The 12,722-nt window shown below is 41.3% G+C and overlaps 1 protein-coding gene across 2 annotated transcripts in view; it reads right to left on the reverse strand.

Annotated features, from left to right (window-relative positions):
- Positions 1-12,722, reverse strand: part of LOC137375974 (PDZ and LIM domain protein 4-like) — a 126,283-nt gene that overhangs the window by 65,744 nt on the left and 47,817 nt on the right. For both annotated transcript variants that reach the window (XM_068043792.1, XM_068043790.1), the window contains exon 2: positions 4,970-5,121. In XM_068043792.1, coding sequence (XP_067899893.1) covers positions 4,970-5,121 — 152 coding nt within the window. The remainder of the gene's footprint in view (positions 1-4,969; positions 5,122-12,722) is intronic.

A 12,722-nucleotide genomic window follows, 5' to 3' on the forward strand; every position in this document is an offset into this window, starting at 1 on the left:
TCTCCACAGATGCTGCCAGATCAGCTGAGAATTTCCAGCACTTTGTTTTTATTTCATATTTCCAGCATCTGCAGTATTTTACTTTTATTTAAAGGTTGTAAAAGTCTGTTGTTTCAGGAATAACTTGTGGGATCCTCCTCGGAAAGTGAATTTTTAAAGTTGCAGGCTTATTTGCTGTTTGTCTGGTATCGTTGGACTGTTGCTTTCTCTTGGCAGTTCACGTTGGGTTGAAGACAGTGCTGATGCCGTGGGTCAATTCTCACTGGTAGAAAAATCATTTTTTGCAAAGGCACACTCTTGTCTCTGCTGTAGCTAGTTTCCAACTTGTCTCAGCCGGGTTTAACTATATTGGCTGGAAATGATCTTTCTCTCTCTGCCTTGCTGGAATTCAAGATGGCGTTTTGTCGGCCTGTGTGGCTAATGAGACCAGACTGATGTCATCTCCAGTATAAATAAAGCACTGGAAATACTCAGCATGTCTGGTAGCATCTGGAGAGAGAAGCAGAGTTAACGTTTCAGGTCAGTGACCTTTCATCAGAATCCAATGGAGTCTCATGTGGCACACATGAAGGCTACAGCAGCATGTGCACCAAAGTGGGGACATAAACAGGCAATGTTATGGAAATGAAAGTATGTTGGGTTTTTGCTTTGTGGAGGGGATACAAGGTCAGAAGCTTATTTCATAGTTCTTATTTCATATAGTAAGGCTATTTGCATGTGTGAGCAAGATGCATTCATATTTGCTAATTTTACATGCTCCATAAATTCAAGCAACTGAATAAATTATCAAACCACAAACATTTTTCCAGTTCAAATTTTATTACAGTAGTTTAATCAAATGCAATCAAGCCAGAACTATGCCAGTTGATTCTCGAGATTTTGTTTTTAAAATTAAAGTCTCAACATTGGTATCCCTTTAAAAAGCAGTTCCAGAGAAGTCTAATTAAATACAGCACTCACTCATCCACTCTGATGCTAAAAATTGCTTGAACAGCGAGTGTTAATGAAGCCACTGGAGAACAGAAAATAGTTTGGAGGAGTTACTAAACTCAATTATTTAGAATCATCAATCCAGAGTGATTTCGGCAGTTCAATTGCCACAATTGCTGCTTGGGACAGACTTCAGTTGCTCTCCACTTTTCCAGCTATTATGCATTTAAAATTACTTACAAAAAAAAAGTTGCATGACATGAGGCCTTTCTCTCATTACGAGTCACAAAAGCAACGTTTAGTGCTACAAAATGTGTCAAGCTTGTTGTGTTCCTTGCTTTGTTCGGACCTCAACTAGATCACCAACAAGTGGTGTCATGCTAAGGTTGCCCACCCTCTTGCTGCTAGAAACCCAGGAGAAGAGCACAACTTCTCAGTTGTGTACCTCAAACAGACTCAAGGCAGGGAGGGGAAAAAAAAAAAGAGAAGTGTCACAACAAGGACAGTACAGCCAATAACTGGAACAATGGGAAAGACCCTAAAAGGGGGTGAGGGCATATGAATTTAAAGCCAAGAAATTAATCTTCCACACTGCACATTCCAACTCTCCCTTCCATTTAAATACCCATGCATAGCTCTGTATAGAGGATTATGCCAGATTGGTTATGGGAGGGAAAAATGACTGAAAGGAATGGAGATTTGAAGCCAGGATAAAAATGGACAAAAGCAAAGAGCATAGCAGTGAAGTGATTTAAAAAAAAAAAAACTGGTAATGCAAGGGATTAAAAATAAAGGAATGAGAAATGGAGGAGGTAAAGGACGTGGAAGGTTCTTTTGGTAGAAGAGAGTTCAGCAATTAACCCAAAAAAACCCTCTGGAAATGGATTTCCTAGACTTGCTTTTACAATTCATCTCACTGAAACCTTTGTATTCTACAAAATTTCATTCAGCCCTTAATGATAGACAATCAACTGAAGTAAATAAAATGACATTTGCAACCATATCACGTCAAATCTCAAGGAATAGAGTTGCCAACCCCAGCTCGTGCACTATTTTGGCTCTTCATCATCACTCCCACTTTAAAAAAAAATTCAAAAGCAAAAACAGATAGTTTGCTGCAATTTGCCAATTGAAAGGAAAAAAAAACTTGCATGTATATGGCATCTTTCATGTCCTCTGGATGTCTCAAAGCGCATCACATCCAATAAATTGCTTTTTGAAGTGCATCTACCGAGCAGCCAAATTATGCACAGCAAGCTCCTACAAACAGCAGTAAGATACATGATCAGTTAAAAGGGTTTTGCTGGGTTGAGGGATAAATGTGGGCCAGGACACCTTCCTGTTTTACGGTGGGATTTGTTCACATCTACCTGGACCTGGAGCAGGGTGGGCTCAGTTTTTTTTTATAAAAGTCTCTAATTCGCAATGCAGTCTTTCTATAATGTTTCAATCTAGTCCTGTGGTGGAGCTTGAACCTACAACTTTCTGACTCGGAGTTGTATGTTATATTAATGCAGCCCAAATGACAATCATACACCAGATAATTAACAAAAAAAAAGTGAACATCCAATCACCAAAAATATGTATGTGAGCAGTGAAGCAGCTCACATCAATCCTCAAATATCAATAATGCTGCACTGGAAGGCTCAGGAGTATTAGTTGTTGGTGCTACTCAACACTCCTGGTTGTCACCTGCCCTAAAATTTCTATTTATAAAAAAAACAATTGTATTGTTTTTAAATGATACATCAATGCAAGGCTAAATAAATACAGCAGAAAAAACAGCCATTCTAATTCAAATACAGGATGTCAGGATATACTAATGCGACAGATGGTTGACATTATCTTTTCTTGACTACCCTGTATTAATAATAAATGTTATCCTGCATCACTTTGAATTCACTTTATCCAGTACAGCTACAAGACAGAGGCCTGGAAACAGACTTGGAAACAGATGTCAGTCCCAAACTAGACACCAAATTTAGATGAGTGTTCTTCTCAAAATTCTGAAGTAATTACTTTTAGTACCACATGAACAGAGGCTTGGTTACAACAGTGTTTACTGCACACAGCTCAAGTTGTCATGCCAATAGAAAAAAAAAAGTTACAAGTTTAAGATGAGCTTTGCAAAATGATAGGAGGTTTATACCATGTGTATATTTTTCTTCACTGCGATTAAATGTTCCTGATAAGTCATGGCTTTTGACGACAAAAAAGCTACAAATGTCTGAGTGAGAAATCAAACAGCACTTTTCAATAAATAAATAAATTCCTGCTGTTCATAACAGCGCTGTTGTACAATGAACTGGGAGAGAAAAAGTCAAGAATAGTGATTGTTGGGACTGGGGTGGGGGAAACAAAAGAGCGAGAGAGATTTTCAAGAGGACGAGTTATGACCAGGTGACTAGGGGTCCCTCCCAGCCTTCACTTGGTCTTACCGTAAGAGTTTAAATTTTAAACACACCGTGTTTTTAGCGCCCCCTTGGTGAATCCTTGTTCACCGTTTTCCAATTATAAGGCAAAGAAATGAGTACAAACAGGCTTTCTTAGGTTTAAAGTGAAATTTATTAAAACTTAAACTCCAATTTGGTTAATAGCTACAGATTCACGCCACACCCCACGCTAGCATGCATATGCGATACGCACATGCAAATAGAGACAGAAAAGAGAACTTTGCAAGTTCTCAGTGTCTGCGTGGGTTTCCTCCGGGTGCTCCGGTTTCCTCCCACAGCCAAAAGACTTGCAGGTTGATAGGTAAATTGGCCATTATAAATTGCCCCTAGTATAGGTAGGGGAATATAGGGACAGGTGAGGATGTGGTAGGAATATGGGATTAGTATAAATGGGTGGTTAATGGTCGGCACAGACTCAATGGGCCGAAGGGCCTGTTTCAGTGCTGTATCTCTAAATCAATAAATCAAAGTGGACGAGGTTTGAGGCAATATCTGAAGAGTTTCTTGTTACTGTGCTTTGAGCTCACTGTAGAGTCCCTTTGTAGGTAGTTCTTGCTTGTAGGTAAATTTTCATTGGGGCCCAGTATTCTCCTTAAACAGTGTTCACTATAGGAGACTTTTCCGTTGGGGTTCCTGTGTCTTCAATGGATTCCAAAGCTGGTGAGAAAAAGAGATGAGAGCAGACAGGAGAGGCTGCGGTGATCCGGCCACTAGAGGTCTTTTCAGTCCAGGAGCAAACAGCTGTGAGTTCAAATTCTCTGTGGTGAGTTCAAAAAACTTGCAACAGCCAGTCTTGACGAAACTGGTCTGACCAAGTTGTCTGTGTATTGGGAGCAGGGGATAGCTCCTTTGTTCCAACATTGTCTGCTAGTATGCAAAAATGTCTTTCCAGCCAGGGGCTTGGCAACCCCTTGTAACAGGCCTTCTGTTCATCTTAGGAAAAATTTGAAATTTAATGTTCAGGTGGTGAAATTAATGTGCCTCATTCTTAGCAGGTGGGGGCCTGCATGACAGAGTTCAGAGGGAGAAAGGTGATCACATCTGTTCAAAAGCCAATTAAGCATATGTGACAATTAACTTCTCTGAGCAGGAACAAATCTTTATTTAGCGGATTTTGACACAATCAAAATTGGATTGAAAAAAACTCCAATAGGTTAATGCAGAGAGTCATTGAGAGTTTGGCAGTGTGAGGAGTATGTGCATGCATCAGTGCATTTCAGTCTTTCCCTCCCTCCCCCTTGATACCAACTTTCAACGCTCCAGGTACCCCACCCTCCTGCCAGATTGCAAAGCATCGATTTAGCCAAGCTTCATAGTATTCTCTCCAGTGCCAAGAGGTTCTTAATACAGTACAGTATCAGGCAATATACAATATTGCAGGTGGGGCAGAACAATACTTTGCAAAAATATCTACTAGAGAGCAGTGGAGGGATGATTAAAACTAATGCTGTTGGAGAATTGGCCATTAATGGCTACATGAATGGATTGCTTTTATAAATTCATGACTGATATATTTTTCCCCCAGCTGTGAGATCATTACAAATACAGCTTGACCTTAAAAAGAGCTTTGGACTAAACTTACTGACCTGTTAATAGAAAGTGTGAGCCGGTCTGTACAGGCCTTGATCTTGTTTTGAGCATCCAAATGGTTCATATTCTCTGTACTGTCTTCATTGATAGCCATAATGACATCACCAGGACAAAGATTAGCCGAGGATGCCTTACTTCCAGGGGTAACCTTTAACAAAAAAAAAGTCCAACTTTAGAAGTTGTGACTTAATTAAATCCAACACAAATCATAATAGCCTAGTGTTCAATATGTAGTTTTAGGGAGGGGGTGGGCAGAATTTTTTTTAGTTGCCACATATTACATAAAAATCAACAGCAAGAACTATTGTTCCACTGCAATGACTAGCTGGCTGATGACAAATGAATTTGAAAACCCAAGTCATTACAACCCAGAACAGCAGGAAATTATAAAGCAAGTATTTTCAACTAGGGGTTAAGTGAAGACAGAAATCCAAATTAAGTGTTAGAAATGAACTGCAACACTTAAAAATAAAAATGTTTAACATAATCTGAATGCAAAATTAAAGATTTGGCATTTATATATTTGAAATAACTGTTTCATTACTCACTCAATAACTGCAGTTGGAAAAATCCTATTTAGCTTAGTTTATGAGGTAGTTTGGGAAGAGCTAGTAAAGTTCTAAAATTATTTCTCTTTTCATCATAGTAGAACCAGGCCTCACACAGAGATCAAATAGCCTTGTGGGAGTCGGATACCATACTGAAGGAGATTAAAATGAAAGCAGTGCATTCCATAAGAGACCCTTGCATTTAACACTTGAAATATGCCAAGATTAAAAACAATCGATGATTTTCTAAAATTCCTCTTATGAAATTCCTATTTTCAAACCTCTTTTGCCTCTTCTGCATTTTAAATTTCTTCCCCCCGTACCATTTTACTTTCCCAAAGCACATTATTGAAACCTTTCCTAGATTTCACTGCAATAGTAAAGTTTGGAAAGTTGTTACTTATCCAGGAGACCAGATATTGGAAATAAGCTATTGTAGAAATGTTTAAAATAAAAGACTAAAAGCAATACATTTTCAGCAAGTTAAAAATTGTGGATCAGAATTCAGAATAAAATAAAAAGCCGATATCAGTAATAGCAGTCAAATTGCCATTAAAAACCTAACTGGTTCACTAGTGAGCCATTCACTCAATTATATCAAACTACTTAATAGGTGATAAATATCAGCCTTGCCAGCAACACTCACATCCTGAGAGTGAATACTAAAGAAAACCCACCAACATCACGATTACAAAAATAGTGTATACTCAGAATTTGAAGAAATCCAAAATATGCAAGGTGATATTTAATTTGCATTGATAACATTTCGGGAGGGGGGTGCGGGGGGGAAACAATCAAAATTATCCTGTTTATAAAAAAATACAATTAATACAATAGCAAAATACTGCAGAAGCTAGGAATCAGAAATAAAAACAGAAAATGCTGGAAATACTCAGGGCTGGCAGCATTCCTGGAATGGAAAACAGGAGTTGACGTTTCAGATCTGTGACTTTTCATCAGATAAAGAATTCTCTCTCCACAGATGCTGGTCAGACCTGTTGAGTATTTCCAGCATTTTCGGTTTTAATTTCCAACCGCAATGGCTTTGATAAAGCATCACATAAGGTTCTTCACAATCGGTCCAGACTAGAGCACAAGAAAGTTAGATAAGATTTCTTAAAAAGTGTTTCAGGAAATTAGATTTTAAAAAGGAGACTTCTAAAAGTGAAAAAGAGAGATGTAGCAAATAGAAGGGTTTTGGGTAGAGAATGAGAGAGGGTGAGGGCATGGTGCAAAAGCCTGTGATACTGATGACACACTCAGGAGGTGGGGAGAAGTTGCATTGTAAGCCATAGGGCAAACGTGAGAGAGTATGGACATAAGGTTAGAGGAGGCTGCAGAGATCAGTTGAAGTGAGACCAGGGATCGATTTGTAGATGAGGATTTTGAAGTGGACTCGGAAGGAACTCAGTAAGGACAGGGTCGACAGGCAAGCAGGGTTAGAATGCGAGATACAACTTGGGTAAAGTGCTGTGGACCGGGGCTTAGGAGACCAGTGTGAAGGCCTTTAGAAAAAGTGGAATGTGGAGGTAATAAAGACATGAGAGTTTCAGTAGTAGTGGTAGTGAGGTAGAACTGGGGATAGGAAATAAAAACTAAATACTCATTTAGCTATGCAAAGCCATCCAAGAATTAAATTGAGAGTGTTTTAAACTTTGGATTGACATGTTACAGAATGATTTAAAATATTTCCCCTTCATAGCCAGAATTTAAACCTTTGTCTTGCATACTGCCAAGAACCAGGGACTGAACTGAAAGACTCAAGCACATGTTTAATTTCCACCCACCCACCACCCCCTCAAAATATTGAGACAAATTACAGCGTAAAAAATAAAACCAGGCAACTGCCCAAAGCAAACAGCTGGAACTCTGAAATTTAGCATTCACCAATTAGAATTGCTGTGAGCACTTTTGCCAACCATGGATTCCAAAAATAATTTAAACTACTCTCACTCTTTCAATAACCAATTAAAACATTAAGATCACATATTACAAAGGCAGCTTCCAAGTTAGAGGAGAGGAGAGGAGAGGAAGTTGAATTGCAGCAGCAAAAAACTCAAGTCAAGCCAGCACATTTTCCATTTTCAGCTTGATTGAGGAAATAAATTTTGGATTTCCAGGTTTTGTGTCTCCAAACAGTTCCGATCAAGGGTCATCGACTTAACATTTCAAGTTTCTCTCTCTCTACAGATGCTGCCAGATATGCTGAGTATTTCCAGCATTTTGTTTTTATTTCAGATTCCTAGCATCTACAGTATTTTGTTTTTGTGGAGAGTCTGCATTGAGTGTGGGGAAACAATCCTCTTCAAGCTCCACTCCAGCTGGACACAGACATTGAACACTGGGGGCTTTTGTTGAGAAGGAAAATGCCAGAGATGCATCAGCAACTCAGCCAGATATTGACAGATGTACCATGCAAACACTCCAGAAGTCCAACATGACCATTAGTGGATTGGTGACATGCAAGAGAAAGCTATTGTACTTTACCAAAAGGTGTGCACGAGTGTCTTTATGAACACAAATTTTACTGTTTGGCATCACTTCCATGTCGAGTGTCACACGTCAACTCATTCTTTCACTTATTTCATGACGAATGTCAATACATGATGGAACCCATTGGGCAGATGTGTGGCTGAAGGACTGCTTAGTGCATGGGCAGGGTTTGCTGCTCGGAGCAAGCTGAAGGATTTAATTTGCAGTGTTTGCCTGTGGAAGTTGCCATTAGCTGAATCTTCAACCTATTCGGTATCTCGAGAACGCAGGTAGAAATTATGTGGTAGTCTGGTGATGGGTCATAGATCTTCCTCTTCCATCTCCTCCACTTCAATATTTTCCTCATCAATTGCACACGAGGAGCGCCTTCATCCTCCCCCACCTGCAATCCTCTCTGCTAATGCAACATTGGGCAAAATGCAGCAGATACACCACTGCAAGTACTGAAGTACGCCTCAAAACCCATCTAGGCACCTGAAGCGCATAGTCAACATTCCAATGGCTTGCTCTATGACACACCTGGTGGTCAGGTGGTTCGTATAGTGCTCTTGCACTTCACTGCCCCTCAGAGTTCAGATGTTTGAAGCAGGCATTTTTTTGTCTCTTACGAGCCAATCCTCAAGTCGGTTTCCTGGAACGGAAGGATCTGGAATGTTGGACTGCCGGAGTATGAAAACATCATGACAGCTCCCAGGGAATCGGAACACACCTGCATGAACCTCTTCTTGTGGTTGCACACTAGGTGCCTGCTGATAGGATATTATCTCTTGCGGTTGATGAAAATGGCTGTGGCGGTGCTTGGATTGCCATGTGTTCAATTGATGGCTTCCCAAAAGTACAGGGTGCTAGGGAGAAATGAGTACTCATTTGCTCTGGCTATCGTCATCACAAGGGAAGTTTACAAACGCCCAGCCCTGGCAACCAAACAATCACTTGTTTTATGCATTTATGTTTAGTGGACTGAAAAGCCTTGCTAGGTCTCCGATAGCACCCTGGAAGGAAACAGAGGCAAAACAATTGAGGGCAGTGGTGACCTTCACACTGGGGTATAGCAGCACAATGGTTATGTTACTGGACTACTAATCCAGAAGCCTGGACTAATTACCGGAGACTCGAGTTCAATCCCATCACAGTTGGGGAATTTAAAAATTCAGTTAATTAAATAAAAAATAAAAAATCAGGGAAAAAAAAAAGTTAGTGGCCATGCAGCTACCAGATGGTCATAAAAGCACATCCAGCTCACAAATATCCTTTAGGGAAGGAAATCTGACATCCTAATCCTGTCTGGCCTATGTGACTCCCAACCCACAATGTGCCTGACTCTTGACTGCCCTCTGAAATGGCTTAGCAAACCACTCAGTTGTGCCAAATTGCTCTGACAAAGTATAATAAACACGACACAGACTGCAGCAGCTCACCACTTCCTTCAAGAGCAGTTAGGGATGTCCAATTAGAATTGGTGCAGCAGGGTTGTAGGGCGAGAGGGGTTACAGGAGAATGGGAGGGGCAAGGCAATGGGGCAATGTGAACATAAGGAGATTAGAACAAAGTTGTTAGTCTGGGAGCCAATGTAGGTCAGCGAGTATGAGACTGACGGGTGAAATGGGACTTGGTGTGCGAGTTGAGATGTGGACAGTTTTGGATGACCTCAAGCTTATGGAAGGCAATAGGTGGAATAGGGCTTTGTTCATTAAATTGGTTATAAGTTACAGGTTTTATGAACTATAACTTTAAATATTTCAAATCAGACTGCTTAAAAGTTGAGCAATAGTTTTAATTGGATTACCCCGATCTATCCACCAGTGACTGATATTTATACCCAAACTTCAAAAACACGGTAACAGCTGAAGACCCTCAACCACTAAAATCAAATCAACTATGAACATTTATTGTGCTGCCTAGAGATCTGGGCATGGCTGTAACACAATCTCAAAGATCAAATGGCTACTAACATCATGTAGCCATCACCCTTCCTGACAGAACTCTGAACACTATTTTGTCAACCAAGTTTTACAACATTAAAAAAAGGTACTAATCAAAAGTTTTGTTATTCACAAAAGAAAACAGCTACCAGATCAGTTAAAATGTAGTTTAGAAGACATTTAGCAACTCTGGTAGTTTTTTTTCTTTAGATGGATAGAGAAACGGGATTGGGTATTTTTACTTTCCAGGTCAGTGCTATGGAGTCTCTTAAAATTTGCAAACCTTTGAAATGTTAAAGCAGCTGTGTGTGTTACTAGCTCACAGGACAACAGTCTGGTGTGTACTGTCTTTAAATGAAACTGACTGTAATGGCTACCCGCAGTCAGTGCCTCATGGTAGAGGTCACATGACTACAGCATGCCAGGAGGCACATTAGTACAGTATTGCACTTCTATCCCAAACATCCCCCTTTTCATACAAAAATCTGTATGCATCACCATTTAGACGGAGTTGCCCAAGTTACCCACAATGCACACAACTGTTCTCATGCATTAGCAGTTTGTCATTTGCATCAGTCTCCACACATGCATTGCACAGTCTTTATCGTGCCAGTCTCTTAATGGCCTCTGAGGCTGATGGTTGTTCTGTGGGCTGTGCAGTTGGAGAGTTCTCATCTTCCTGATCGGCTGCCTGCTGTGAAGGAATAGCTTCTCCAGTTGTGCGCATGTGCCTGTGATTATGACAGTATCTCTGGTCCTTCACTTCCACTACATATGATAGAGGTGACAACTGCTCTATGCAGGTCCAAAGTTGCCACTTGGGCTGTCTCTTGAACGCATTGAAGGTTTGTACCCTGACTGGTTCTCCAATGCTCAATTCTGGCAATATTTCGGCAGTTTTGTTAAAAAGAAATTTGGCTGCCATTTTACCTTGATTTCGTCTGCCCGCTCTGCAGAATCAGAGTGCTCCTTCCCCATGGCCTCCACCTCAGGTGCCTGAGCAGACAACTGCCAGATCTTCCTCGCGTCACCTCGTGACTGGCAAAGGCGTTCTTGCTCCTGCACCCGCTCCTGTAGGCCATCTCCTGGGTTTTCTCTTCCTTAAAATCAGAGGACAGGGCTTTTGCAAGGCCTTCTCCTCCGCAGCGTCTTCCGCCTTAATTATTTGATCTGTTTTTATTTTCTTTTTCATTGATTTTTTTCCTCAGTCTTGACGGCTTGCATGGAAGCTCTTTAGCATCTCTTTTTGCATGTTAAGGGTTACCAGTCCAAGCCTTAGACATGCTTCGGCTGAGATGAGTGGCTTTTGCTTGCTGTCTATGATTTGGAAGTCCAGATCTTCATTCTCGTCAATGCATTGGGCTCTCAGTAGTTTGTCCTCTTGGCACTAGTATGGTGCCATCATCTAGCCTCAACCTTACTTTCAAGGGCTTCATTTTTGGATCGCCATGTTTAGTACCTTGCACAGGTCTGTGAAGGTCATGATGTTGCATGACGCACTAGTGTCTATCTGGCACTTTATATTGACTTGAAATTCTCCTTCTGCAGTCATCATTCCAACAGTCACGAACCATTTAATCACCGATCGACCTGTCTGAAGCAACCCATTGCATGTTGTATATTGATTCAACAGAATCTTCAGTGGATATCTTTCCAGTTGCCATCTGTACCTGCTTATTATGCTTCAGTCTAGCCAAGCACTTGCGAGCAAAATGATTCAACTTCTTGCAGTGAGAACACTGCTGTCCCCACACTGTACATGCCTTCTTTTCCTGCGCGCGATGTCCTCCGCAGTATTTGTATCCTGCCGTTTGGTGATCTTTCTGCCCTTTGGGCCTGGAATGTCTGTTAGCATAATGCAAGGCCTGTTCTGTTTTGCCATGAATATGGTCTAGCTGCTGATTTACAACCTCATGCTTCCACACATGTCCATCGCTTTTCTGAGAGCATGTTAGTTTTTGCTCAGTAGACTTGCTCTCACGGCGGGATCTCTTATGTCTAATATAATCCTGTCTTTAATTAGATCTTTTAGTTGCGCAAAGAAGCTAAAGACCAGTTCTACGAGGAACTCAATATCATTAGCAGCATCCCCAACTCCGAACACCTGTTCCTGCTGGGGGACTTTAATGCCAGGGTTGGGGCCGACCATGACTCATGGCCCTCCTGCCTTGGGCGCTATGGCGTTGGAAGGATGAATGAGAACGGGCAGAGACTGCTTGAGTTGTGTACCTATCATAACCTCTGCATCACCAACTCGTTCTTTCACACTAAACCCTGTCACCAGGTTTCATGGAGGCACCCAAGATCGCGTCGTTGGCACCAGCTAGACCTCATCATCAGAAGGCGAGCCTCCTTAAACAGTGTTCAAATCACACGCAGCTTCCACAGTGCAGACTGCGACACCGACCACTCCCTGGTGTGCAGCAAGGTCAGACTCAGCCCAAAGTTGTTGCATCATTCAGAGCAGAAGGGCCACCCGCGCATCAACACGAGCAGAATTTCTCATCCACAGCGGTTACAAATGAATTTAGAAATTTTTGTAACAGCCCTTCAAAACACTCCCACAGGGGATGCTGAGACCAAGTGGGCCCACATCAGAGACACCATCTTATGAGTCAGCTTTGACCACCTACGGTAAACATGCGAAGAGAAATGCAGACTGGTTTCAATCTCACTTTGAACAGCTAGAACCCGTCATAGCCGCTAAGCACACTGCTGAACTACAAGAAAGCCCCCAGCGAGTTAACATCCGTAGCACTTAAAGCAGCCAGAAGCACTGCACAGAG

Source organism: Heterodontus francisci, chromosome 12 (assembly GCF_036365525.1).
Source record: "Heterodontus francisci isolate sHetFra1 chromosome 12, sHetFra1.hap1, whole genome shotgun sequence".
In the NCBI taxonomy this organism is placed as follows: Eukaryota; Metazoa; Chordata; class Chondrichthyes; order Heterodontiformes; family Heterodontidae; genus Heterodontus; species Heterodontus francisci.